The sequence below is a fragment of the Notechis scutatus genome, chromosome 4 (genome assembly GCF_049901735.1).
Source record: "Notechis scutatus isolate UNSWTSFEM ecotype Mainland chromosome 4, rNotScu1.2, whole genome shotgun sequence".
Classification (NCBI taxonomy): domain Eukaryota; kingdom Metazoa; phylum Chordata; class Lepidosauria; order Squamata; family Elapidae; genus Notechis; species Notechis scutatus.
The window spans coordinates 40,341,540-40,369,350 of record NC_142012.1 but is presented as its reverse complement, the minus strand read 5'-3'; the positions used below and the strand labels follow the sequence as shown (position 1 = coordinate 40,369,350).

Below are 27,811 nucleotides of genomic sequence, written 5' to 3'. Positions count from 1 at the left end.
GTTTTTGTCTACTTCTCTAACCAGTGTGTCTTCTAACACAAGGTTGGAAAGTCTATGTACCCTCTCAATATCACCGAACGTAAGTCCCAGAAGTTCCAACCAGATGATTCAAAGTTTGATCCCAAGTAAATCAGAAATTGAAACACATGGTTGTGTCCAACATAACAGCAATCAAGGACAAAACTATATTTTAGAGAATATGCTGAAGATAATGGGTGAAGCATCTATTGTTGGTTCTATGAATGAGGCAATTATCCAACTGAAACAAAGCAGCTATGGAAAGAGAACAAGCTGAATAAACTTAAATTGGAAAGGGTTTTGTTTAACCTCTCCGAACAAGATCTATTTTGCAACTCTTCTTAGTGAGAAGAGTTCTTCTCTTGTTTTGTCCCATCTTATTCAAGAATACAATTAGGAATCATTTGATAAGTAAGCTCAGGATCTGCTTCCATACCCATCTCCTTACCAAAAGATGTGAAACAAATCCCTCTTCGTTTGATTATTAGTATTATTAACAGTATAAGAATTCCAAATCTGCCATTCATTGGAAATTAATGAGAGACAAATCAATGTAATTAGAAGGGTTCAAATGGGTGGAAAAGTGATTTAAATAATTTTGTGCAGCACTCTTGCTACTACATCTGTATACAGTTAAACAATGGTTTTCGATGTATTTATCTAACTGCTCACTTATAGCATTAAAAAGTCAGACTTCTGGAAATATTACTTGCAATAAGTAATATTTCAAGTGGATGCTTACATTAATCACCTAATTGGTATACTATCATTCCTCATGTTCTGTTAGGAGACAGTGAGATTAATATTTTAGCTATGCAAAGCAAGTTTGAAATATATCATTAACGTTCTCATCTTTTACATTACTATAGAACCATGAAAAGGCACTGTTGGTACTGTTATTTTAGCCCTTTTTTGTAGAAGAATATTGTTGTGGGGGGGGAGGGAAATCATTGAAGGAGGAATCCCAATTTTTTGCAGAAACTAGAAGATTAAAGTGGGTCAGTCTTTTTCTTTTGTTAAATGACTTACGTGAACATCCATTCTGTCAGCAATCCATTTAGCTAACTGTTCTGCAGCAAATCCAATTCTCTGTAGGTCAAATGTGTCTGCTCTCTTGGGCTTACCTTTTGGAGGAAAATGCATGAAGGTTGGAGCAGAGTTCATATTGAGCTGAAACCAACAATAAAGATGCCATCAAATACTAAATAAACATATCAATTCTTTGCCTTTATCAGTCTCTTTGAAAGCCATTACCATAAGTCCTATATATGATACAGAAATTCTAACTAGATGCATGTCCCAAAAGTTACAACCTTCCAGTTATGTTACTACGATAATAATATCAAAAACCTTGTAGGGTCCCTGTAAAAATTGCTGACATGTTAAAATTTCAGAAATTTTGAATATCCAAAAGTGCTAAATAAATGGGTAAAATCTGAAGGGAATTTTGAGTGAGAGAAGCAGCTCTATATGTGAAAAAAAGGTCATTTCTCCCCTTGCAACCTCAGCATTTGCCCCGGAGCAATATTCATTCAATGTGATTGTTCTCCATTACTGAAGTAAAGAATTGTATTTACCTGTATAAGAACAGGCCAAAATAAACATGGATAAAGTTACATTGCAATTTGATAGAGCTAGGACTCTCTAACAATGACAAGTTTGGAACAAAATTGTCTCTAATGATGAATATATGCATAGCTACTTTCATTCAGCAGGATTCTATGTTTGCTACACAACTGAATTATGCTAGATAAATATATTATTTAAATATTATAAATTCAAATTGTCTATTACAATCAAGTGAGATACTAAATAATTGTATTTATTCCTAGTACAATGTATTCTGTTCTTTTGTTGACAGCTCAGTATGTTATAAAATATAAGATACTATAAAACACTTTTTTTATCAAATGTGATATCTCAGATAATGATATGTGGATTTACTGCCTGAAAGAAGAAACTGTTTTGTGATAATTGAAAGTTTTCATTTTTTAAAATTTCTTCAAATAAGTTATTTGCACAAACTCAATTATGCAAAACTGTGGGAAGGGTTGCTGGGGGTGCAGTTTTCTCTGATACAGGATGAAATAGATCACGTTTCCTGCATTTCTCGCAAGAAAGATAGCAAGAGGGCACCTATAAAAAGTCCAGCTAAGATTCATTGGATAGGAAACAACAGTAGGGCCAGCAGGGATTTTAAGAGTTATGGATATCTCTTTAATATTCCCATTCCAGAAATTCCCCACCTCCCAAAGGGCAAGGGCAATTGTTGGCTCATCCATTCTGGAAACTTTAAAATACAATCTCTGCAGTAAGCTGAAATCTCCTCTTTTTTTTTCTTTTTTTTTTTTGCATCTTGCCTTTGGGGAAAATAAGAATTCCATATTATGTATGACTTAGCGGACAGGTATAAATGTTCAGTTCAAATTAAACTCAACCTTGGGCAGAGAAGGGGAAAACTAGTCAAAAATTCACAATGACTTGGTCTGGGGAATCTAAAGCCTGGATTAGATAAATGTTGGAGAAGGGTCAGAAAGGATCAAGTACATTAGCATTTTTATAAGCAGGGGAAAAATGATATGTGATGCTTTTATCTGATACCAACTAATGGTTTACAGTGGGGTTGCATCCCAATAATCTCAATCAAAAGAGGACTATGTTTCAGCTTAGAGTATTTTTCAAATGTTAGAATAGAAGAGGTATTAATAAACTCCCATTCAAGCTGAATGTGGGTTTTAATGACATTGTAAATAATTCATGCAGTTTGGCAAATGTATAGAAGTCATTTGCCATTGCTTATTTTTAGGGTCTTATGCTAGCTATAGGCCTGATATTTCTGAGGTATCCTATCCAGTTACAAAAAAGCTGTAGCCTAATGCAATTTAGCTTCCAAACACAAGTTACAAGGTAGGTATTAATACTACAATATTATACATAAAACAAGAAATACAAAGTGTTCTCAAAGAAAGGATTTCCTTTAAATATAGTTTTAGTAATTTCTAAGGCATACCCTCACCTGCTGAAAAACATCTGCACCTTCATCATAATCAACTAGAATGAAAAAGAGCTTGTTTGAGAATGCTGAAGAGTAGCGCCATGAGTTAGCCAATACTTGATATTCTTCATTAGCTTGCCTGAAAGTGAAACATACACATAACATGTTCAACTTTTAGCAAATATAACAGCTTGAATTACCTGTTTCCCTGCAAAAAATTATTCATATACAGTAATTTCTTGTAAAACCCTGCTATCTTAGCCAAACCAAAAGATAGAAGAATAAAATAGAAATAATAATTAGTTGTTTACCCACTGTAAATATGCAAAGATTGAAAACAAAGAAATAATGAGAGCAAAGTTACTTTTTGTTTCTGAAGTACCAATAGTAATAAGCGCCCTAGATGCAATTCCAAAATATCTGGAATACCACTTGAACATTGGCATTGACAAAATCACCACTGGTCAATTGAAAAAGGCAGCTTACTTGGAACAACTTATAACTTATGATGATTCATCTAACCCAGGGGTGTCAAACTCACGTCATCACAGCATTGTCATGTGATGTATTGTGACTTTTCCCCCCTTCGCTAAATCTGGTGTGGGTGTGGCCAGCACGTGACGCATCCGGCCCGCGGGCAGTGAGTTTGACAGCCCTGATCTAACCTCATCAAACAACATATTGATCTCCTAAGACCTTGGGAAGGACGATGGTGGTCAAAGGTGCTAAATCTAGGCTAAATATCTGATTGAGTGTGCAACTAAGCACAATAAGAATTGAGACCATTACAAAGTATCAAAATCTGAAAATTAAAGTTGAAAGTTTATAGCATAAACTGGTATTGATGCTCCCAGTGGTTATCAACACAACTCTTAGAAAATCTGTATATTGACAATATCTGTATATTACAAAAGAAAATACTGCTTGGACCTGCATATATAACATACATTATGACATCCTAGGCTTTTGGGAAGAGTTCAATGCATATGAAAGCCAACTACAGTTACTAACAGTTGTGATTTCATATTGTTATGCATACATTAATAACAATAGCAGCAAAAATACAGTATATAATAAAATATAAACATGGATGAAAATGTTGAAATACAAAGGAGGAAAAGCAGTAAGTATGTGTCTACATGGAAATAATAATCCTATGGAAAATTATGATGTCCATTTTATCTTATACAGTAGAAACTCGTCACAAATGCTTCTGACCACGACCAAATTGACCAAAAAACTTTTTGAATCTGGTCACAAACACATACTCGGGTGGCGATCAAACACGACCCATGACCCAGAAATTCCTAAAACAAAACGTTAAAAGATGAAGAAACAGCTAAAGTTATGGAACAAATTATGGCTATGACCAGAGGTTCTACTGTATCTCTTTTCTCTCCCTTTCTGCAAATATGTCAATGATAATGAGAAGAAATGAAAAAAAATAGACAAGAGAAACAAGTGGATCATTCATAATTCAATAACTCAAAGCCATTGATTAACATGGACTATCCATTTATCAGTCTCAGCAGTTTCCTCCTATAAAATGAGAAGACTATCTCTTAGATTGTCCTCTAAAGTTGCAATCCCATATCATATAGGGCAGTGGCCTCCAACCTTTTTTGTGCCACGGCCTGGTACCGGCATCACAAAATGATCCGCGGCCTGGTACCGGCATCAGCACGCATGACAAGGCAAGGCGAGCCGAGCGACCGGCCAGCCAGCCGTCCCCCGCTTCTCCCCACCTTCAACTCCTCCTTTGTACCTTTGTCAATGGGCTTCGGGACAGCTTCGGGATGGTCGCTCGGCTCGCCTTGCCTTGGGTGCTGAAAGAATCCTCATGCCTTAGTTTCGTTCGAAGCCTCCCCTCCTTCGATGAAACTAAGGCGCGAGGATTCCTTCAGGACCCAAACGCCACTTTCCAACCGGAAAAGCTTACCCGGAAGCACTTTCTCATAGAAACAAGATGGCGGTGCCCAGCAAACCGGCGGCCCGGTAGAAAATGTTCCACGGACCGGTACCGGTCCAGGGCCCGGTGGTTGGGGACCCCTGATGTAGGGAACATATTATATAGGTTCTATCATCTAAGAAGCTTCCTTTAATGAGTTCTACACTTCCTGCATTATGGAATCTTCTTCCCCTGTCCAAAAAGACTTGAGATGTGTATTTCTCATTTTGTTCATAATGGTATGCATGCCCATAAACTGAAAACAGGTAGTTGCCAACTTATGACCACAATTGGGATAGCAATTTGTATTGTAAGTCATTGTGGGATGAGTCAAATCATCACATGACTGGATCTAATTTTACAACTATTTTTTAACACGGCCGTGAGTCAAGTCACTATAGTCAACTATAAAATTAGTCATGAAAAATGAGTCATGCAGTTGTAAATCAAATCATGTGGTCTAGCTTCCCCAATGGCAGTTTTTACCATTTTTTGCTGGAAACTGGCAAAAATATCATAAATCGTGATCACAGAGACCATAGGAAGCTGCAAGCAATCATAAATGTGAGTTGACTGCTCAAATTGTAATCATGCAACTGTGGGCAAGACAGATGTAACTTTGAATTTAGATTACATTGAACATTTCCTCAGCTGATTCCAAGGTTGATTCAAATCATCATTAAGCAAAAGGTTGTAAGCTGAGGAATACCTGTAGAAGTATGCCTTGACTGAAATTTTGTTTGGAGGAGAGGGAGAGGGGAGAAAGTCAATCTACACTGAAAAGAAAACCTTCATTCTTTTTTTTTAGAATACTGGTCTAAACTGTAGGGGTTGTTTACAAACAAAAAACCCCAAGAACACTGATGCATGTCAGCTGCTGATGAAATAAGTGGAAAGGAGAGAACTGGGAAATCTTACTCAATACCATTAACAAGATTATAGTCATTTAGTGGCTGTGGTGTTTTTTTTTAAGTAACAGTTTTTCTAAAATTAAATTGTGTTGGGGGAATCTATGTGTTTTTAATCATGTTCACTTAAAAGAGAAGCATTAAAGGATCCAATTAGCTTCCTTTCATTTTTCTTACTGTATTCTGATGAATACCATTATCTGTGTTTTGAGAGTAATGCATGGCCATATACTTATATTCATCCAGTTTAAATATTGGCACAACTGCCTCAAGCAACAACAACAAATATTAACTCTCCTGGCCTTTCTTTCCTTTTAGTATACTGAAAGGTCACATAGTTTTGCATAACCACTTTGCAAACCTCTTTTCAGGAAAACTGATATCCATAAAGGGAATAGAACATGGAATGAAGTAATACCATTCTGTGTAGCCAAATATACAGGAATAGTACAAAACTGCTTAGATCAGAATATGTAGTGTCCCCCACTGTACCCTGATTCTTCACGGGTAACTCTGCATTAGTAAAGATGACAAAAATCATATGCATGTTGAGTCAAGTGTACAAACTCCTCCTGAAAACTTTGTACAGGTAGTCCTCCACTTATGATCACAATTGAGCCCAAAATTTATGTTGTTAAGTGAGAAATTTGTTAAGTGAGTTTTGCCCCATTTTACGACTTTTGTTAACACATTTGTTAAGTGAATTACTGCAGCTGTTAAATTAGTAATACGGTTATTAAGTGAAACTGGTTTGCCCATTGACTTTGCTTGTCGCAAAGTTAATCCCAGGACACTGCAACCGTCATAAATATGAGTCAGTTCAGCTGTCAAGCTGAATTTTATTCAGGTGATCATGGGGATGATCCAACAGTCATAAGTGTGAAAAATGGTCGTAAGTCATTTTTTCAGGGCCGTTGTAACTTCGGTCACTAAACTGTTGTAAGTCAAGGACTACCAGTATAGAGATGCATAACTGATATCACACCCCTAAAATAAGGTAATATGCCATAATTAAGAAGCCATTACACACCTTAATATTGATTCATTTCCAATCATATCGCTGTGTGTTTTACCTGTTTGGTATTACAAAGCAATGATGTGCAATTTAAATCTGGTCATCCCTCTTACATCATTTCTAGGTGGAAACATTATCATGAATTCCACTTCTCTAAGAAAAGGACATTAGAAAGAGAGCAAAGAACCTTAAGGGTTCTAAAGCTGTGAGTTTTGGCTTTTATCGTTTCTTTACACACCGAGCCATGCTTTATCTTACAGAGATAGATACAGAGATAAGATTCATTCACAGCCTCTAAGAGTAGAGGACATGGGGCATCCAAGGCACACCAAGGTCCTACTGGAGTGTTGAGGTAGGTGAACTCTGCGGCACACTTAGATAAACTGACTTTGCAAAATTATCATTCATCTAGGGCAAATATAACACATTGCTCCCAGGAGATGAGAGCTGATTAAGAATCAGCTGCTTCTATAGAGACAGATCACTGCACAAGTTAGCTCAGCACCGAGTCAATTTTTGCTGTACACATCTGAACAACTGGCCCAAAACTTGAATATTTGCACTTCTACAAAAAAAAAAAAAATATATGAATAACTGCTTTTGTACCAGTTTTTTTAAAAAAATAATTTTGATCTCGGCAGCTGAAGGTATACCTGGATCAAAACAAAGATAAACAGTTCCAACATATGAAACAATAATATTTCCCTCACCCTTTCCCAAAATGATACTGCTGAAATGATAAAACAAACCAAACCAAAATCCAGGCAGAGTAGGGTTTTTTTTTCACCTGACACCATGAGTTTAACACCCCTGAGTTAAATAATGAGAGATTCTCTCCTACAAACATAGAGAGACATTGAAAGTGAGAATTATCTGAAATATCTTACCTAAAGAGAAAAAGGCTGCAAACTTTGCTGGGTTGTGCACATCAAACCTACTGAGCAAAACAGGATTCACTTCCAGATCAATTTTGCATAAGATGCAGCACCCACCCTTTGGAGCACCATGTCACTCTGCTAGATAGATCATGATGCTGCTGGATTTCTAGAAAGCTGTCCTGAGTGTTTTCCTAGGCAAAGGGATTGACTGGTTAGGTGATTGACTGGTATTCCTCATTTGCCACGTTAATGCCATTTTGCTTTTGTTATTATTAATTATATTTTCTTATTGTTTTTGTTTTGATATTTTAATTCTCTTAAGCATGCACAGTTGCATTTGCAAAATGGGAGCCCTTACCAATGGATTAAATGAGTAAATCTTCTTGAAAATCCCCCACCCTATTTTTTAATTGCCTGTTAAGGTAGAAAATTTAGGATTGCTTCTTGGAAGTTGCACCCAGTGGATAATATTTTCTCTTCTTTCAATTACTTGTGCTTTTCTTAATCTTCTAAATCCAAAACAAAACTTCCAATAATGTTATTTATAATCATATAAACTTAAAGGATTTTATTACAAAAAACTACCATGTTTATAGACAAAAAGTCCAATCAAAATGGGAATTGTCCTTTGATCTGGCTGGTCATTGCAGGAATACAATGTTGATTATTATATGCTTAAGATTCTTGTCATCTGAACTGAATATTTTCAATGTATTATAAACTGTTCTCAAATTATTTGTGAAAAATGCATTTGTTGTTCTATTCAAATTGCAGAATTGATTCAGAGAAATGCCTACTTTCTAGCATCTAGATTCATAGAAAAATATTTGACTTCATCTTTCACTCTTTTTTTAATGTTTTGTTGCAGTCTAAAAGTCTGGACATTGCTACCCTGCACAACTTAGTGAGAGCAATAAAACTGGATGATTGCAAAACCTAATCAGGTTGATTAGCAGGGGAAAAGAGATCATTAGGAAATACCAGGGCCAAATGATAGACTGGAAAATTGGGAGACAACTTTTAGGAAGGTGGTTAAAACAGAAGAGTTTATTTAACTGTAAGGTTGTCAGATCATCACCCTACAAAAGGGATTTAATGCAATTTAGATTGTATGTGCGTGTGTGTGTGCGCACACGTATGCAAATATGTATGTAACTAAACTATGTAAACTGCCAGGTCTCCAATTAGAGTTGGCACTACAAATTGCAATAAATATTACATCAATATTATTGCCAGTGGAACTACCTAGATAAATTCATAAAATTGATAGGAGATAAGGTCAAACTGATGGACATTTCATATTCCTCCTAAGACTTTAACATTGTTTTTATTTAGAATTTGCCATAACTATCTTGATGATCTTCTTAGTAGGTAGGTGATACAAAAACAATTAATACATTATATTCAGCCAAATAATCCGTTTCTCATACAATTGCTGAATCTTCAACCTCATTTCATCATAAATTTATATGCTGCCCAGAATCACTTTGAACCACAAGATGAGTGTCATATAAAATTTTTTAAAATAAATAAATCTCAAATCTTACCTACAGTATCTCATGATAATTACTGACAAGAGCAAAACCAACCAACTAACCAAAAGAATATTTAAGGGCTTGTTAAATAATCAGATTCATCAGATGATTAATACAGCTTAAATAACTTGACTCATTAGCGATTAAGAAACTTGGTCATGACCTATAAAGCTTTACACAGCTTTATTTTTATTTGAGGAACCACCTGTTACCCTTAATATCTACTTGAGCATATTGATCTGTTAAGGTTGGCGCACTCCAGGTTCTTTCAATTAAAAATGCAATTTCGCAGGACCCTGGAAGAGCACCATCTCTATAGGAGCACCCGAATGAGGTTCCCCGCAAATTCAAATGGATCCCATCCTACTGCTATTTCAAGGGATCTTAAAAATTTGATTTTTCACCTTTTAAAGATGACAATCGATGCCCTTTTCGTCTTCTCTGTTTCCCTCTGTTCATTTTTTTTGCCATCATTATTCCTTTGCTTTGTGTTGTTTTTGTAGTTTTATTCTTGTTTTTAAAATATTTTAACAATTGTAAGTCATCCAGCATATACATTTATTAAACTGTTATCATCATCATGATCATCATCATCATCATCATCATCACTGCAGCCCATTCATCCACCCACACATAACTAAGCTCCACATCTCAAAAGCATCAAATTGAAAAAGCTACATTATCTTTTTTTGTTTTAATCCAAGCTTTTTAGATTGTGGCAGTGAAGAAAAATTCTAAAATGGTTAATGCAGTTTCCAGGGCATGCCAAATATTTTCTTGCTGCAAGTTTTGCTTGGGAAGATCTGTCTTCTGTGTACTGCAGCGTAACTATAGAATTTTGGCACAGAAGAATAACCGGCATTCAAGAAAGATGAGTGCAGTCACTGCTAAGCAAACAAAATGCCACTTGGGGAAAAAGGTGCATTTCCCCATTAGCTCAGTGCACTGATCTCTCCATGAAAAGAAAACCAGTATTTCTACACCATGGTTTTAAGAAGAAAAATAAGGGCTCATTTCCAAGAGTTCATTAGTATAGAAACTAATGGGAAGAGGGAAGACTCCCCATATCTTTTTGCTATTAGTGATGAGCAGAGAGTTACAGTATTCTTGTCCTTCAACATCCTATTTAAGTGGCAAAATTGGAAAACAAAGCTTCTAGTTATGTTGCTGAACTATCATTAATTAATGAACAGTATTATACAGTATATTCATTAACAACCTGTAGAGGGCAGTCAAACAGCACTGAATGATACATGCCAAGCTTTAAGTCATAACTGCAATGCTTAGTTGTCTAAGTCTAACAGAAAAATTCTGAAATTTGAATACAACAAGACAATAAAATCCATTCTCTCCAAGCCAATCATTTACATTGAAGACACTGGGTTACATTAATGCAAAACCACAAAGAGACAAATAATATATCTATCTTTATATTAAAGCTCATTCTATGAATGAATTGTTTACTAATTAATAAATGTTTAGTATACTTGGAAAAAGATTTCTACCTAAATTTCAAGCTCATTATGTTACATTAGCTTACATATTATACAATAGAGATCTGAGAAACAATTTGTTCAGAGAAATAGGTGAGGTTTTTGCCTCATGAAGCCTCTGGCATATATATTTATATCCTCAGCTGAAATTTGGCAGGTGCTCCAAAAATAAACTTTCATGGCTAAAAAAGAAAAGAAAAACTATATTGTAAGAAATGGCCAATCTCAATCCTATAAGTATGGGGTAGAGAGAAGAAGAAATTTCACGAACTTTCTTATGCCATCTTTAAAAGTTGAGAGTCAAGGTAAGAAATGGAAAGGATTTTTTTTAAAGTATCTTTTTTTATAACTTTAATCAGAACCACTGCAGAAAAAGAAATTACAGAAGTGCAAGTTGTTCTGTTAAGAGCCCCAACAGACCATTGTCTCTCAACCTTGGCAACTTTAATATGCCTGGACTTCAATACCTAAAATTCCCCAGCCAGCATACACCATTCCATTTCTGCTTCTCTTCTCCACCCCGCTCCCCTCAACATCCTGCAGCCAATGAGCATGCTCCGTGGGCTGTTTGCTGAGCAGGTTGTAATGGCTTTTTCTAGCTTTATAAAGCTTAAAATCTCCCATCAACATATAGTAAAAACCATTACTAAAGATGATAAGCTGCTCATATGTTCAGTTAGGTTCAAATACAGCAGCCTGAAAAAAAAATGTTGCCACCATCTTTTTATTACATTTAATACACTTGATGTTCTTTTCAAAACTGAGCTAGCTAAAATAGCTTCAGACTAACAAAACTGCAAAACAACCTGGCAACAGCTTTCCTGTAAAAGGACTTTTCTCTAGATGAGCTCACTGTGTTTAAATGTTTTGAATATATCATATACCCTCAACAGAACAGCAGCAAGTTTACTAAACTGCTGGGGAGAAGTTTTCAGAGCATCACTCCCACTTGCCTACACCTTCTGTTCGAGGACAAAAGAACAAATGGGCACAAAGGGAACCCATTCTTCTAGCATATTAAGGATATTAGGCCAACATAGAAGATAAAGACAAACCAAAAGAAATCTTAAAGTCATCTTTTTAATAATATTTTGTGTGATGCTCAGTGCCTTAATAGGCATATGTAAACATAATAATGGAATTTTGCACTTCCGGTTTGAGCTTCTTCGGCGACAGACCGAAACCTCATCTCTGCGAGGTTTCGATCCGTGCTCGCCGCTGGAGCACCCCGAGACGGCTGGTTTCGGGGCTAAGCCACCCCGTAGAGGTGGTGAAGAAGAGAGAGACTGCCTGCAGGGTTGAGGAGAGCCGCATCTCTCCTCCCCAGCTGGCCATTACTCCCTTTCCCGACAAGCACTGAGATTTTGAAGTATCAACTTAGAGAAGGTCAGATTCGTTAGAACTTAAGTTTGATCAATGGACAAATCAAATTATCAAAAATAGCAACAATCACTACAGTGGCAGGAGGGATGATAGGATGCATTGACTCCCTAAATCTTATGTATATACATCTCCAGAGACAGCATGTTTATAAGCCTATGAACACACATGAGCATATAAAAGAATGCACAGATACAGAAGCTATCCCTAACCAATTTATTCCATTCAAAGAGAAAAAAGCATGTTGAGGTGGTAATAATAGTTATAATGTAGTTTCTTCTAAGGAAACATTTACAGAATTATGATATTGATTCCAAAGCAACAAAACTTACAAATTTATAAAATACAAAACAACTAATTCTTAAATACACTCTTCTAGTGGCTTTGGGTCATGTGTCCATGGCCCTGATAGAATACTCAATTATTTTGTTCCCTCTGCAAAAATGTTCTTTACCCACTTGCTTCTGTGCTAAGGGACACACTTGTAGGACACTTGGAGATGAATGAAATCAGCAGAGACTAATGAAAGCATCAAGCAGATGGGGACAGTTTGATGGCTTGATTTTTTTTTTTTTTTTTTTGCACTTACTCTTAGATGCTCTAAACTGGAAAAATGGGATATTAGTATCTATCACAAAAAGGTGTTTTAACTGTAGAAGGCAGTAATTTTTACTCTTTTTACAATTTCATTACATTTTTAGATATTTACCCAATACTATATTTCCTTTGGGCAATGGCTACACTGAGTAAGAATCAATATTAACATAATATTTATTACAGATTATAAATGTAACACCAACACTATTAGATAATGATCCACAAACCCTTAACGATTTTTCATTCTCTGCTGAGGAGATACATCCACGTATGAATCTTCCAGTGTAAGGGCACTTCTACCCTGCCCCTTTCATATCCCAAACTCACAGAAACAGTTTGAAAAGGATCCACGATCAGTTTACAACTGAAAGACTTCGGAAAAGTAATAAAAATAAATGCCCTGTACCCAAGCCACTATAGATTCAACAGTGATAACAACTGCACCACATGTACTCAATACAAAAGGGCAAGACAAAACAGAACAATAGTCAAGCACTTTGCATATGTTATCTGGGAAATGGAGGAAGAGCTGCAAAGCTATCAAGTAAACAACCCACATATAGGACCTGAAAGTCAACAGCTAGGAGCAAGGGTAAAATAAGATCTCCACCAAAAGAAAAATGGACCCACAGAATCTTTGTGTATGGATGTATACCTATACAAACACGAGGCTCAGACTGATTTCTACTGCAATGCAGCTATACCAGAAATAAATCAATTCAGCTCTCCAATATTATAAACATCATGGGAAAACAAAAGCCAAAACGCTGCAGATTTTTTGCATTGAATTCCCCTAAGTAGAATTGAGGATATAACTGAACAGCTGATCTTCGTATATTCAGCACAGTTGTCTGCTGATGGGATGCTTTCTAGACATGCAAATGCTTCCACATTTATTTGTTGACATTTATTTGTTAGATTTATATGCTACTTTCCTTCAGGAGCTCAATTTTCCCCTTTTTTCTCCTAATCGTAACTCTCTACGGCAGGGCTGTCAAACTCCTAACCCGTGGTACAAATGCATCGCACGCTGCCCATGCCCACCCCCGGTTTAGGGAAGGGGGTAAAAGATCTGATACGTCACGTGATGCCGCTGTGGTAACATGAGTTTGACACCCCTTCTCTAAGGCATGTCAAACTTACCACATCACATAACGTGATGTTTTTCTCATTCATGGAACTGGGATGGCCATGGTCTGCATGAGGCATTTGGCCTGCGGGCTGCCAGTTGGACACCCCTGCAAAAGTATATTTGTCTAAGAGAGAAAATAACTGCTTAAATCTGGTTCCCCAATACCTTAAGCACCAAATCCTACTGCTTAACAGAACTATTTCAGCATTTCAGTTCATAAGAAAGTTTTTTACATGCACACCTTGCTACTGCAGATAGGCACGTTATACAGGTAGTCCACAACTGACAACCATTTGTTCAGTGAGCTTTCAAAGTTACACAGGCACTGAAAAAAGTGACTTATGTTTTTCCACACACATGACCATTGCAGCATCCCCATGGTCACATGATCAAAATGTGGGGTGTGGAAACTGCCATGTATTGATGACGGCTGCCATGTTCCAGGGTCATGTGATTATCTTTTGCAACTTTCTGATAAGCGAAGCCAATGGGGAAACCTGATTCATTTAACAAATGTGTTACTAACTTAACAAGTACACTTAACAAAGGTTGCAAGGAAGGTTGTAAAATGGGGCAAAATTTCCTTCGCAATTATCTTGCTTAGCAAAGGAAATTTTGGACTCAATTGTAGTTGTAAGTCGGAGACTACCTATACTCATAAACAAGTGACTACAAGTAACATTGCCAACATTGCCTGAAAAATGTACAGGCTTTGCTTGCATGTTGAAATGTGAATATAAACATATAGTCTGAAGGGTGTCACATTCTGCTTGGTAGATCTAAACAGTCCCAGAGACTTTCAAACTAGTGCCAATACCCTTATACATTATAGTGTGCAATGTCATCAAGTCTTACTGAAGCCTGCAACAATCTTGGCTTGCAGGAAGGATATTATCTATGCATGTATACTAAAAGCTCATTACTTATCATCCACATTAACTTTTATAAGAAATTGCCTAAACCAGTAGCTGTGTGTGGTAAATCTGATACTGACCTATGTTCAGGGGATCATAAACATGTTCAAGAGCTTATCCCTACAATTTTGCATCTTTGGTAAAGTAAACAGTCTCACAGGAAATTTGTAGTGAATACGAAGTTCTCTGTGTTTTACCCAGCTCAGGAGAAGATATGGGGAAATTCCAGACCTTTTGCTGAATCTATGGTCTCAAGATATTGCAGAACTGTAACTTCCAGCATGAATAATGGTAGGAATGGGAATTGTAAGTCAGTAGCAATAGAAGGGCAAGAGGATTCCCACCCTCACATAGACTAAAACCAGTAAAATATAAGCCTCTAAAGGTCTGATCTCGTAAACCTGGGGGAGAGGGGGGGAATCACATGAGAAAGGACAGCTGCTAGAAAATGTTGCTTGTATCTTCCTGACAGATAAAGTATTTCCTTCTTACTGGAAGTTGTTCGAAGACTGGACAATGAGCAGCAAATCTTGGTTTCATTTATTACCTGTGATATTAAGAATGATTATATTCTCTTCAATGATGACCACCAACATCACTGGTGGTCAAACGATCTGGATATCAATGCTTTCAGTAATGACCTTGAATCTTGCTCGTCTATTTTTCTCTACTTTCTGTGTATTGTCTCTTTTAGTTTGTAAACTCTAATCGTAAACCCTTGCCTTTTATGATTATTGATGTGAATTTTTATAAGAAATAATAATTTTTCTGAAAAGCAATATAAACTGAAATAAAAGAAAAAAGAGGAAAGATTAGAGGACAATGAAAAAGCAGAAAGCTTGCTCTGAACTGCTAGGAGAGTTGACATTAGACTCTATTAGTTAAACTAATAATATACTTTCAGATATTTCACACTGACAGTTTCTAATTTTACTCATTTACTTGATACAGATACAATCCAACTTTCATTAGTTGTAGCTACAGCTTGAATAGCAGCTTTTTGGTAGAGGAGATTGCTTTTCCACTACATTTGCTGAGCAAAATTGATAGTTTCACTTAGCTATCTTCCAGAATAGGAGGAGAAAATCCTTAATTTCCAGAGCTAATCATCATTAGCTCCCAAATGATCAAGTGAAACTTAATGATAAGAGGCAGAAGTGATGCACTGACTTTATTAGTGGTCAGTGGGAATACTTTAGGTGATCAAAAGATTATCCTCCTTACTTTTTTTCGATAACTTGGATATGGAGGGTAGTGGTAGTGATGACCATATTTAAACGATACCCCAGTCTCTCAAGGTCAACTGTGGCTCAAATCCACATTAAAAAAAAACCCAATAGGAAGAAATGAGATTCATAGAACCTAACTAATTACAGCAATTAAGCAAGGCTATTTACTTTGCATAATTTATTTTTCTTGTGCTGGCCCCAGGAGAAGCAAAGATTATTAGCAAGCATTGGTGCCTTGGCCTTCTACCCACTATAATTCTGTGATTGGCAACACACAATACTTGTTTTCCAAACCATAAGGCTTGCAAATTCTTAAGGAAAAAAAAAACACTCAAGAGAAGGTTCTCAGTTCATTGGATTGTGCAGTCTATACATGGCATGATTATAGAAAATGGAAAGAAAATATTCAAAACCAATTTTCCCTCTGATTTCTCAGCTTCATTCTCCTTTCCTAAAACAAACATATCCTGTTATGCCTTTCATTCCAAAAGGTATCAGTGTATTCTCCAGCAGAGATTCTCTGGACAATAGATAACAAAAATATTTTTAAATATTTCCTTTTTTTATACCAGCAATTAGTGCTAAAACAGGATCATTTTAAAAACTGAAAATATTCTTCACATTTTAATACTTCAAATGAAAGCATGAATATAGAGCAGGAGTATCAAACTTGATTTCATTGGGGTCACATCCGGGTTATGTTTGACTTTTGGGGGGGGCTGAGTGGATGTGGCCAGGAGGGACGTGGCCAGCTCAATGTCACATGCCAAGGGCGCCTGTAGTGGCCCTAAGGCTCTGTCAGCAAAAACGGGCTTCCGAGATCCGTTTTCGGCTATGATGGCCTCCTGCAACCGTCTGCCAGGGAAAACAGAGCTGAGAGGGGCACATGCGGCCGCCCCAAGCTCTGTTTTCATTGGCAGAAGCACCGCGAGCCAATCCTTCACTTTTTCCAGGGCGGTTCCATGGGCCAGATCTAAGCACCCTGCAGGCCGAATCTGGTCCCCGGGCCTTGAATTTGACACTCCTGATATACGGTATATTGAAACAACAACCATATTCTACAAAAGGAGGCTCACAGATCTTAAATCTCTAACTATTCAAAGCAATTCTAACACAAAATGTAAGAGTCATTAAAGTGTCTATGTGTTCCAAATGCATTACTGCAAATCATTACTGTAAAATAGTATATAGGCAATACTTGTTTTTCAGTTTTTCAGCAAACTTCATACATGACCAGAATTTATCTTTTAATTGTTTGTTTAAGAAATATTAACTTTCTGTTATCATTTTCAGGTAGAGAAATGTCAACTTCATTTAATTCATATATTTTCCTGTAGCAAAGCTGAGATCTTAAATCCAAACTATTTAAAATATTTTGAACTAGAAGCAATGAGTAAATTGTTTCTTTTTTTAGATGTCCAGCTGCATTTTTATGAAATGAGCTTGCAATCCTAATATTTATTTAAAGATGGATTTCACTGAAATTGATGGGATATGTTCACAGCCTATGGCATGTAAAAGATGAATTTTAAGCCCTCTTTTTTCCCAGTAAATGAGATCCTTTTATGAAATGACAATATTTATGCGGTATAAAAATCCAATGAACAAAAAGATTTACATCAAGATCAGCATAATAGAATGTGTTACTAGCTCTTTCATGTAATAATCAGGGCAGTAAGCATTTAAAGCTGTTCTGATCATTCCTGATCTTCACCCTCCTGAGGATAAAGTAGTTTCTTGGCAACAAACAATAAACCCCTTTACTGTTTGCCAAACCAATTCTGTCATGCCAATCTGTCACTCAAAAAAGGCACTACCAGGAGCCTGTTCAGAGTTTATTTCCTGGAAAAATAAAACTGAAGGTGAATACAGCGAGGAACTATATGGACATATAAATGCCTAGAAAAGCCCGATAGAGCTCAGCGTGCAACAAATTCTGGCAACTATTTCCGCCCAGATTATGTCTTAAGGCAGACCTGGGGCTGCCAAACTGCAAGCATGTGCTTATGTGTACCTTTAGCAACTATGTGTATCTTGTGCAACATCAACAACTCATGAATATGTCTGCTCTCTTCAGAGGGAAGCAACTCATGAATACGTCTGCTCCCACTGCAGAGGGAAGCATCGAGTACTTCTAAAGTTGAACAGACTAAAATCATTTTTTCTTAATAATGTATTTCACCTTTCCAGCCCAGCAAAAGGAACACTCAAATCCAACTATTTAGATAACTATGGGATTCAGAAACTTAACTTGGTAATTAAAATAATTAAAATAGTAAAATACACAAATCAATTTGGTGATATATTTTAATCATGTTTCCCTTCCAGGATCACTCACAGGCTTCCAGGAAGTCTAATTAGAAGAAGTGGTATTGTTATAATGGGCACAACTTTGCCAAATTTCAATCCTCTGGGAGTCACGGATTCATGCATTCTGTGTATTCCCCACAGCCAGCCATTCTTCATACATACTCTCCACAGCAATGACTGCAAGTCATATAAAATATGCTCCAAAACATTATTAGGACAGACACTGTATAGATTCTATACATTCTCACATGGTCCAAACTTGATAGTAGATCAGGCCATTAGCAGAATATGGAGCAGATGAAAACTTTACTGTATCTCCTCTAAACAAAGAATTTCTTTTTATTCTTTGCATGGAACTGGTAAGATGAAAAGGAATGAGACATTTGAACACTATTATAATTTTTATAATTTTTTAAAATAATGGCGTCTTAACTTTTCTACAATAAATCCCCTTATCAGACTTTGTTTATTTTTCAAGTCTGTATTCGACAAAATAAGTGACTCCTTGGATTTTTGTATCCAACCTATTAGTAGGAAATGCTAGATGTGTTAAATTAAATAGCTAAGACACTTTTAATGGAGGGACAGGAGTGGAGGGGGAGGAGAGGAGAAGAGAGGACTTACCTGCAAACTGAGCATTGTCTCTGTGGCTGCAAAGCTGTAAACATCACAATCACTGAATAGTTGCGAGGTGGTGCCTTCACAAACCTTCTGAATTTGTCTCCATTCATACGGATGACTGAGCGCCTTGAACTCCATTCGATAAGCTGTTCCACCTTCTCTGCTAAAAGATTCTGAAATCAAACACAAAGATAAAGTCTCCATTACAAAAGTTTTATATGCCGGGATGCTGCTGCCATAAATATATATTGGCGAAGGAACAGAACAGGACTGAGAAATGTTAGCAACTTCAGGTGCCTCTTTTCAAAAATAAAATTTAATAAATTATAAAATTACAGTATCCCATGGGTTAATTAAAATCCCACATGTAATCAGTGAAATCTCTGAAAATTTCCAGCTATTTGAGCTTATTCAGAAGGGACATGGAGTTCACTCTGCACCCAGAACCGAAAAAAGATTGATAAAGCCTAGAATAATATCTTCCATTCACATCAAACCTTCTTGAAAAGCTATTATTTAACTAGGCATATATGGTGCCAATTTTGTATTATGGAAATACAAAAGAATAATAGAGTTAAGTGCCATAACAAAGTGCCAGAATTCCTCTTCCTGCTCCAAGAGCTACAGAAACACATATTTCACTGATTAGTTGCTGAAACAAGAATAGCAGCTATCAATCCATATTTTGTCCAGTTCACCAGCTGGGACCAGACCAGATACTTCACCATTTGCCTTATTTATCCAGCCTTTTACTCCTTAACTTCTGGAATTTTTTATTGGCCTTCATGTGACCTACCTGCACAAATAGTAACGATGGAAGCAAATCACAAAACTATTTGCCTCCAATTAAATTAAATGCAGTATTAAATCTATGGATGTCTGCAGATCTACAATTATGAATAATCATCTTTCAAAACTATCTTCCAGCCATCTAACATAATAATAGCCACCCTATTTGATTAAGATAGGTAGCCATATACATTTGCAGAATGAAGGAGTGAATGAAAAAAAAAAGAGTATTCTGAAGTTACACGTTGGTTTTCCCAACAGGGAATGATGAAATTGAAGGGGTCCTTGGTGATCTCTGAGCTTAGTTGTTTTCTTGCAAATGTTTCGTTATCCAAGATAGGTAACATCAGTGCTAGTAAGGAGTGGAATTTGCTCTCAGCTTATATTCTAATGGCTTGCCCTCTCAGTGTTGATGGGGGTGGTCTTAGAGGTTCTTTGGTTGAGCTGTTGACTTGTTTGGCAGTTCCTTGATTGGGGTATTGTTTAGTTGATTGTTGATCTGATGTTAATCTTGGAGATAATGTATGTTCATCTGGATGCTGTTTGCTTGTGGGGAGGTATTTTGGTCTTTTTGTTCCTTTTTTGGCTTATTGATTGTCTCTTTTGCATAGTATGTAGATATTGTTTATGTCTATGTGTCTACTGATGGCTGATTTGTCAGAATGCCAGGTCCCTAGAAATTCTTTAATATTTTTGGACTTGGCTTGGTCTAGGATGATCGGTTTCCCAATTGAAACTATGTTTAAGTCGGACCATATTTTGTGAAATTAAAGAGTTTCTATCATGTCTTTTGACTGCTAGTTGGTGTTCACAAATGCATTCTGCCAGCCTTCTACATTTTTGTCCTAATAGTTTTGCAGTCATTACACTGTAGGTTATAGATCTCCTTTTTTTTTCCTCCTGGAGTGCTAGGTCTTTTGGTATACTAAGGTGGTTTTGAAGGAATTTACTGCAACTGCAACTACATAGGACAAACAGGCAGAAGGTTCGGTTAATTTCCTCTGTGACCTGTATTAGTGTATCTTTCCCATCCTGCTGCTACTCAGCTACATCATGTAGTTTAGGTTTATAGGGATTTAAATTTAAATCCCTATAATGTAATGTATGGTTGCTGCTCAAAATAATTCATAAATCTTCATGGGTAAAAGCCACTATCTTGTTTATGGATTTATAGAATCCATAAACACTTTTGCAGAATACACAGTAAACACCCATTGGTTGGCTAAAATGGCAGCTTCTGAGTTGCCAACACACTTTATAGATGGCAAATTTGGATTAAGGTGAGAGGATTATCACAGGATTAGAGTGTTGCTGAGTTCCTACCAATATGAAACAGATGATTCAGAATAGCTTGTCATGTTATCAAGGCTGAATGGATAACGCTTCCTGTTCTAAATAAAATCTCTGGTATCTCTGTTGACACAAGATACTAAGATTTACATAAATCTCACAAATATAATTGTGGCCTCTGCTTGTCCAGTTATATTGGATGTTTTTTAAGTTTTAGACATTTGGATGTAGACAAGAACCTTGAAGAGACAAGGCTTGATAAAAGCAGCCAAGACAGAAAATCTACTGAAGGACTGGTAGTAGAAAACCTGAATTCCATCATATAAACTTTTTTAAAAAACCTTCAATATTTTTTTATCAAAATGTTTGAACACATTGTGGCATCTCAATGTCATCCTCAGACAGCAATGATTATTGGGATGGTGGTGTGTTTCTAATATTTTGAGGCACAAAATTTTTATTGGATTGAAAGTTCTAACATAGCTTTAAAATAGCTTTAAAAATGCAGGCTTTAACACTTTTTAAATCTAGAAGGACAAAACTATCAGCTCCCTGTATTGACATCATCACTCTGTCATTTGATAATGTTTGAAGCCTGGATACAGGTTACTGCAAATAGACTAGATCAGAGAATCAGCACAAGAAAAAGTATATTTTATTGAGATAGGCTTTAATAATGGAACCTAAGGAACAGTTTGTACTATCTCTTTTGTCTTTCTTATAACTTAGTGAATCTGGGAAATGTTTGCTGGGTCACCTCAAACTTTATCTAGCTTCCCAGAAATTAAATAATGTCTCAGTCCTCTTTGGCTTGGTAACTTCTTCTTGTGCCATACCTGTCATCAGACATTGGCGATCATGTTGGCGATAATATTTTTATCAACTGCCACATGAAAAAGTGCTGCTGAGTTTTGTCCAAACCAGTCCCTTAGATCTTAATTTTGCCTTGGTAACAGTAGCATATTTCTGTCAAGGTATCGCCAATATTCCAGTCCAGAACAGAATAACAAAGTTGGAAGGGACCTTGGAGATCTTCTAGTCCAACCCCCTGCTCAAGAGGAGACCTATACCATTTCAGCTGACCAGTGTCTCTTAAAAACCTCCAGTGATGGAGCACCCACAATTTCTGAAGGCAAGCTGTTCCACTGATGAATTGTTCTGCAGAAAATTTCTCCTTAGTTCAAGGTTGTTTCTCTCCTCAATTAGTTTGCCATCCATTACTTCTTGTCTTGCCTTCTCTTCCGGTGCTTTGGAAAGTAAGTTGACCCTCCCCTTCTTTCAGGCAGCCCTTAAATGTTGGAACACTGTTATCATCTCACCCTAGTCCTTTCCCCCCATTAGTTTAGACATTTCCAGTTCCTACAATTATTCTTCGTTTGTTTTAGTCACCAACCCCAGCATCTTTGTTGGTCCTCTCTGCACTATTAGCAGATTCTCAACATCTTTTTTATATTGACATGACCAAAACTAGATGCAGTATTCCAAGTGTGGTCTTACCAAGACGTGCTACTAACACTTCATGTGATCTTGATTCTATCCCCGTGTTAATGCAGCCTAGGATCGTATTGGCTTTTTTTGGTGGCTGCAGCAGCCAATAAATTTAAATAAACAAGAAAATAATAATACGGGTGCACACAATCGACTTGGCAAATAATTTATACTGGGAAGTACATGACAAAATCCCTACAGGTTGTGTTGGACCTCTCAGCAGCTCTCAGTTCTATTTACTGAATAATAGTGATAAAAACAATGCTGAACAATATTAATGAAAAACTCTATTGCTGGAAACTCACAAAAAATGAAATCAGTTGATGTACATGTAAATAAGATGCCATTCAGTAAATATATATGCATAATACTAACAAATCTATCCAAAGAACACAATTAATTATTCAAGATACACAACAAAGCTGAATACAATAAATGGCAGACTGGAAGAGCTGTTTGCCAACACTGCCAACTGAAAATCATCTTAAGTAGCTAGCAACCTACTGTTTTTGTGATTCAAGACAATGTATATAATCTAAACAATACACTGGTTTTTTTTTAAGTACGCCAGCTATATACTGGCAACTGATCAAAGCTGAATTACAAAACAGGGTGAAAAGTACATTTAAAACAGTAAACATTAGAACCTTTATCAAAAAAGCACAACAAAGAATGTTCTTCCTGCATCAAATTCAGGAAGTTCAGACTGCCCCAGGAGATGTTGATAAAATTTTACAGAAGAGTTATTGAGTCTGTCATTTGTACTTCTATAACTGTCCGGTTTGGTACAGCAACCAAGCAGGACAGGTACAAGACTTCAACAGAGAGTTAAAACTGCAGGAAAAACAACAACAATTGGAAACAGACTGTCTTCTATAAAAGACTGTATGTTGTGCAGATCAGAAGGAGGGATGAGAAGATATGGACATAAAGTGTTTCACCTCCTCCCTTGGAATGGTGCTATAGGGCAGGGGTCTCCAACTTTGGCAACTTTAAGACTAGTGGACTTCAACTACCAGAGTTCCTCAGCCAGCAAGCTGGCTGAGGAACTCTGGTAGTTGAAGTCCGCTAGTCTTAAAGTTGCTAAGGTTGGAGATCCCTGCTATAGGGCATGTCAAAGCAACTAAACACAAGGACAGTTTTTCCCTCAAGTCATCACTTTGCTGAACACCTAATTCTCACAGTGATATCTAATGTTTTTTTTATTTACCAATGTAGTATGGCTTTGGGTTCTTATTTATCCTTTTTATTATCTTCTTTACCACCCCCCTCTTATTGGTATTATTGTTATTGTTACTATTATTGTTGTTATGTTGTTTCTCCATATACACTGATAGCTTCTGCACTGGAGCCAAATTCCTTTTGTGTCTAATCAGGTATTGAATTCAACTGAATTCAATTCAAAATATTAGTTTGTCAGAAATACATAAACATATGGTCTTGAAAATCAATAAAATGCTGAGAGTTAAACATTTTTATACGATATCATGGTAAAGAAACCTCTTAGGCCTGGTTAATCAAAATGTTATTATTTGCATGCATCAAACTTTATACTGACAATTAGGTGCTAGCGAGTCTAACAATAGTACAAGATTTTGAACTCCCGCATTTCTTAAACATCAAATTACTTCCAAATACCACAATATCTGCAGCACCAACATGGGTTTCTGATTAATATAAACTATGTCAACTTATTTTTTTTTAAATAAAGTTTTTTATTTTTAAACACAAACATACACATACAAAAACATAAAAACATAAAATCCTCTTCCATTTTATATACATAGTGTGTCAGTTGGTTACGTATCTTTTGTGCTATACTTTTGTAGTCATTTACTCACAGAGAGCGGAGCTGGCATCCTGGCGGTTGGACAGGAGATCTTGATTCTCCAAGATCACCGTCAATATCTCAGCTGCTGGTCGGTCCCCATGGACCTAAACCGTCCCGTAGAGACGGTGATTGACAAGGGCACGTCCTGTTGATCCCAGGGACATCGCAAAGTCCCTGGTTGATCCAGGGAAAGCCCTTTTTGCCGTCGGCGGAAAGGCAGTCTCCCAAGCTGCTGAAGCTGGGACAGTTCCGGAACGGAAGAGACTGGAAGAAAGTGTGTCAGTTTGGTGAGATGAACTTTTACTTATTATTTCTTGGAGAGAACACCCTGAAAAAGTGAAAGTGGACTAAAAGTGAAGAGGAAAGCGGCGGTATTATTTATCAAAGTGAAAGTTTTGTCCTTTTCCCCCCCCTTTTTATTGGAATTTTGAACTTGGCAAAGCTGTTTTCCTTTTTAAGCTGGACTGGTACTTTTTAATCTTTTTATTTCTGTTTGTATTTCCTTCTCCTTTTTTAATAATCCTTTTGAAAATTCTTTTTTGATTAAGACTCTTCTGCTTGATTTAAGATTTATTTCTCTCCCTTTAAAAAAAAGGGGGGGAGATTCTACTTTTTCTTTCTTTCTCGTAGATCCTGGTTGCAGATTGAGGAGGGGGAATTGAAAGTGAAGGAAAGTAAGTAGCACTGCTGCCCAGAGGCTTGGATACATTGTTTCTTTTTCCTTTCACTAGTTTGTGTTACGATTAAGGACTCGGAGCTGTGTATTGGAAAAGATAGAAATGAGCATGGCAGTTTGTTTATAGGTGCTCATTTCTGAACAGATAGCTGGAGTTTGGAGTTGAAGTTGAAAGAAAGAAGATTGAAGTGACCTTGAAAAACTCTGAGCTGACTTATCAAAGAGCCTTGGATATTAGGCGGCAGAGGCTTGTTTTATATTAGAATTGCTTTTTACCTTTTGCCTCCCTTTCTACCCCTCCTCCCCCACTAGTGGGGCTCTTTTTTTTTCTTTTTAATTGGATTTTAACTTTTTAAACTAGGATCTACAATGTAAACCTTTTTTTTTTTTTTTGTTTTCTTTTTTTGTTTATTAAGAGGAACATACAGAATATTTTTCTTTTTTCTTTTGCCTTTTTCTTTTTATTTTTACATACCATTGCATATAATTGGATTAAGGTATACAAGTGCCTGAAGAGCATCTTTTTCCTTTTTTCCTTTGAAGTGACAACTGTTTGCCTTCGTATTTTTTTTTCTTTTCCTTTTTCCTCTTTTTTTCTTTTTTCTTTTTTCTCTCTCTTTCTTTACAGATAAGCATTACAAGATGAGTAGAAAGACAACAGCCCCAGCTTCTTCGATACCAACTCCTTCACCATCTGGAGGACAATGATCTATACAGACAATATTACAACAGGAAAAATAGAAAGAGAAAGAGAAGATTACAGATGATCATGCAAGGAATTCAGAAAATTGACCAAAAAATTGAACAGATGAAAAAGTGGAAAATATTCAAGATGATGATGATGAAATATGAAGACAGATTCAAAAAAATTGAAGAAGAAGATATACAAAGAGATAAGAAAATAGGAGATATTGATGTTCGTTTGAGCAATATCGAGAAGGGCAGGGGTGAATCATTAGGATAGGAAATGGACAAATCAGAATTTTATCTAAGATTTCAAAATATAGAAGGTGAAAACCTTGCTGAAATAATGGCAGAAATATTGGCAGAAGCACTGGAAATAACTAAAGAAAAGATGATGGATGGGATGGATGAAGTGGTTTCATGTCTACACAAGATATGCAACGAGGAATAGAGTACCACGAGAAGTTCACATCAGATTTACTAAGAAGAGTATTAAGACACAGATACTCCAGGTGGCGAGAGAGAAAACACTAAAATATAAAAATAAAGAAATTGTAGTGCTGAAACAGATACCAAGAAGAGTAAGAGAGATGAGAAGAAAATATTTATTCTTGACGAAAGAGCTACTTAAAAGAGGAGTAAACTACAGATGGTTGATGCCAGAAGGCCTTTTGTTCACTTGGCAGGAACAAAGACACAGAATTGACACAGTTGGAAAAGCTGAGCTATTTTACTTAGAATACTTTAGAGAAAAGGAGGAAGAAGAAAGAGGAAGTGTCACTAATTTAATTCCAAGAGGAGTGTATAGCAGTAATTGAAAAAGAAGAAGGTGCAGTAGGCAGTGAACCCAGAAAACAACGAGAATTGAGATCCACTAAGCAATAAAACGCTCCTATAAAGCTTAACATGGATAAAAGAAAATTGATTACGATTAACATAAATGGACTTAATTCAGCTATTGAAAGAAGGAAAGTATTTCACAAATTAGATAAATTAAAATTTGATATAATCTGCTTACAAGAGGTACATATTAAAAAGCAACATGAATATATACTAAAACAAGAAAAATTAGGGAAATTATTCACATCGCTGGCACAATCGAAAAAAAGAGGTGTGGCATTATACAATATATTAAAGAAACAATTTTGGCAGAACTAATTTATACAGATGATGATGAAAGGATTTTGATGGTGGAGATAATAGATAACAGGGTTAAAACACTTTTAATTGCAATTTATGCCCCGAATGATAAACAAGAGAATTGCTGTCATAATCTTTCTGGAACAAAGGAGAGGTTGAGATCATCCATGTGACCCAGGACAGCTGCTCCTTGTGAGTAGACTGCAGAAACTGCCATCTTTATGGTTGACTTATACATGAAACGGCTGAGAGTCAAGATTACATCACATTCGCATAACAGCCTTTATGGACCTAAAGCCTGACCAAACTATATCTTCATCACCTTTTCAGATTTTTATTTCATTTTATTTGTTACATATTGGATAAATTAAGACTGGCAAGGTTTTATTGTATTTATTGGGTGACTTTCTGCCTTCTTAAAAAACAATGGTATAAATTTTATTTTAAAGGTTTCAAAAGTACATGATTTTTTAACTATGCAACAAACAGGTATTTGGCATATGGATTTTGGAAAGTTAATAACGGATTAAGGGAACAGAGGGATTTGGAATTATACTGTAGTTTTGAATTATTTAGAAGATATTTTCTCATGGGAAAAAGGAGATTATTTTTTCTTTTCTTTTCTTTGGTTCTGATAAGGAGATCTTGAAGGCTGGATGTTAGAGCCAGAGAATAAAGAAAATGGAGCAGAAATCCTTAGTGCAAATTTTTGAATATTTTTCTTCCATATTCAACCACATCGTTGGACAGAATGTATCAAATGCTTGATAAAACTGACAGTGCATGTTCTAGTGAATTTACAAAACAGCTGCAATGAAAGTCTATGAAATTAATTTAAAGGAGGATTTAAATGTAGTACAACTGAATCTGATGGATGACTTATTCTCTAAAGAATATGAACAGGTATTAAACCAGGAAACTAATCTGGGTAATTATTTCT

At 36.3% G+C, this 27,811-nt stretch overlaps 1 protein-coding gene across 5 annotated transcripts in view; it reads right to left on the bottom strand.

Moving 5' to 3' along the window:
- TUSC3 (tumor suppressor candidate 3) overlaps nt 1–27,811 on the bottom strand; it is a 136,556-nt gene that overhangs the window by 73,325 nt on the left and 35,420 nt on the right. For 3 of the 5 annotated variants that reach the window (XR_015749243.1, XM_026667091.2, XM_026667089.2), the window contains exons 2-4: nt 18,977–19,146; nt 3,035–3,152; nt 1,048–1,188 (exon numbers count right to left, since the gene is read on the bottom strand). Coding sequence is in view for 4 of the 5 variants with exons in the window: in XM_026667089.2 (XP_026522874.1) it covers nt 1,048–1,188; nt 3,035–3,152; nt 18,977–19,146 (429 nt within the window). In the remaining variant the exon portion in view is untranslated. Of the gene's footprint in view, nt 1–1,047; nt 1,189–3,034; nt 3,153–18,976; nt 19,147–19,338; nt 19,411–24,381; nt 24,631–27,811 lie in introns of those variants that run through there. The other 2 variants (XM_087963194.1, XM_087963195.1) reach the window with 2 other exon arrangements.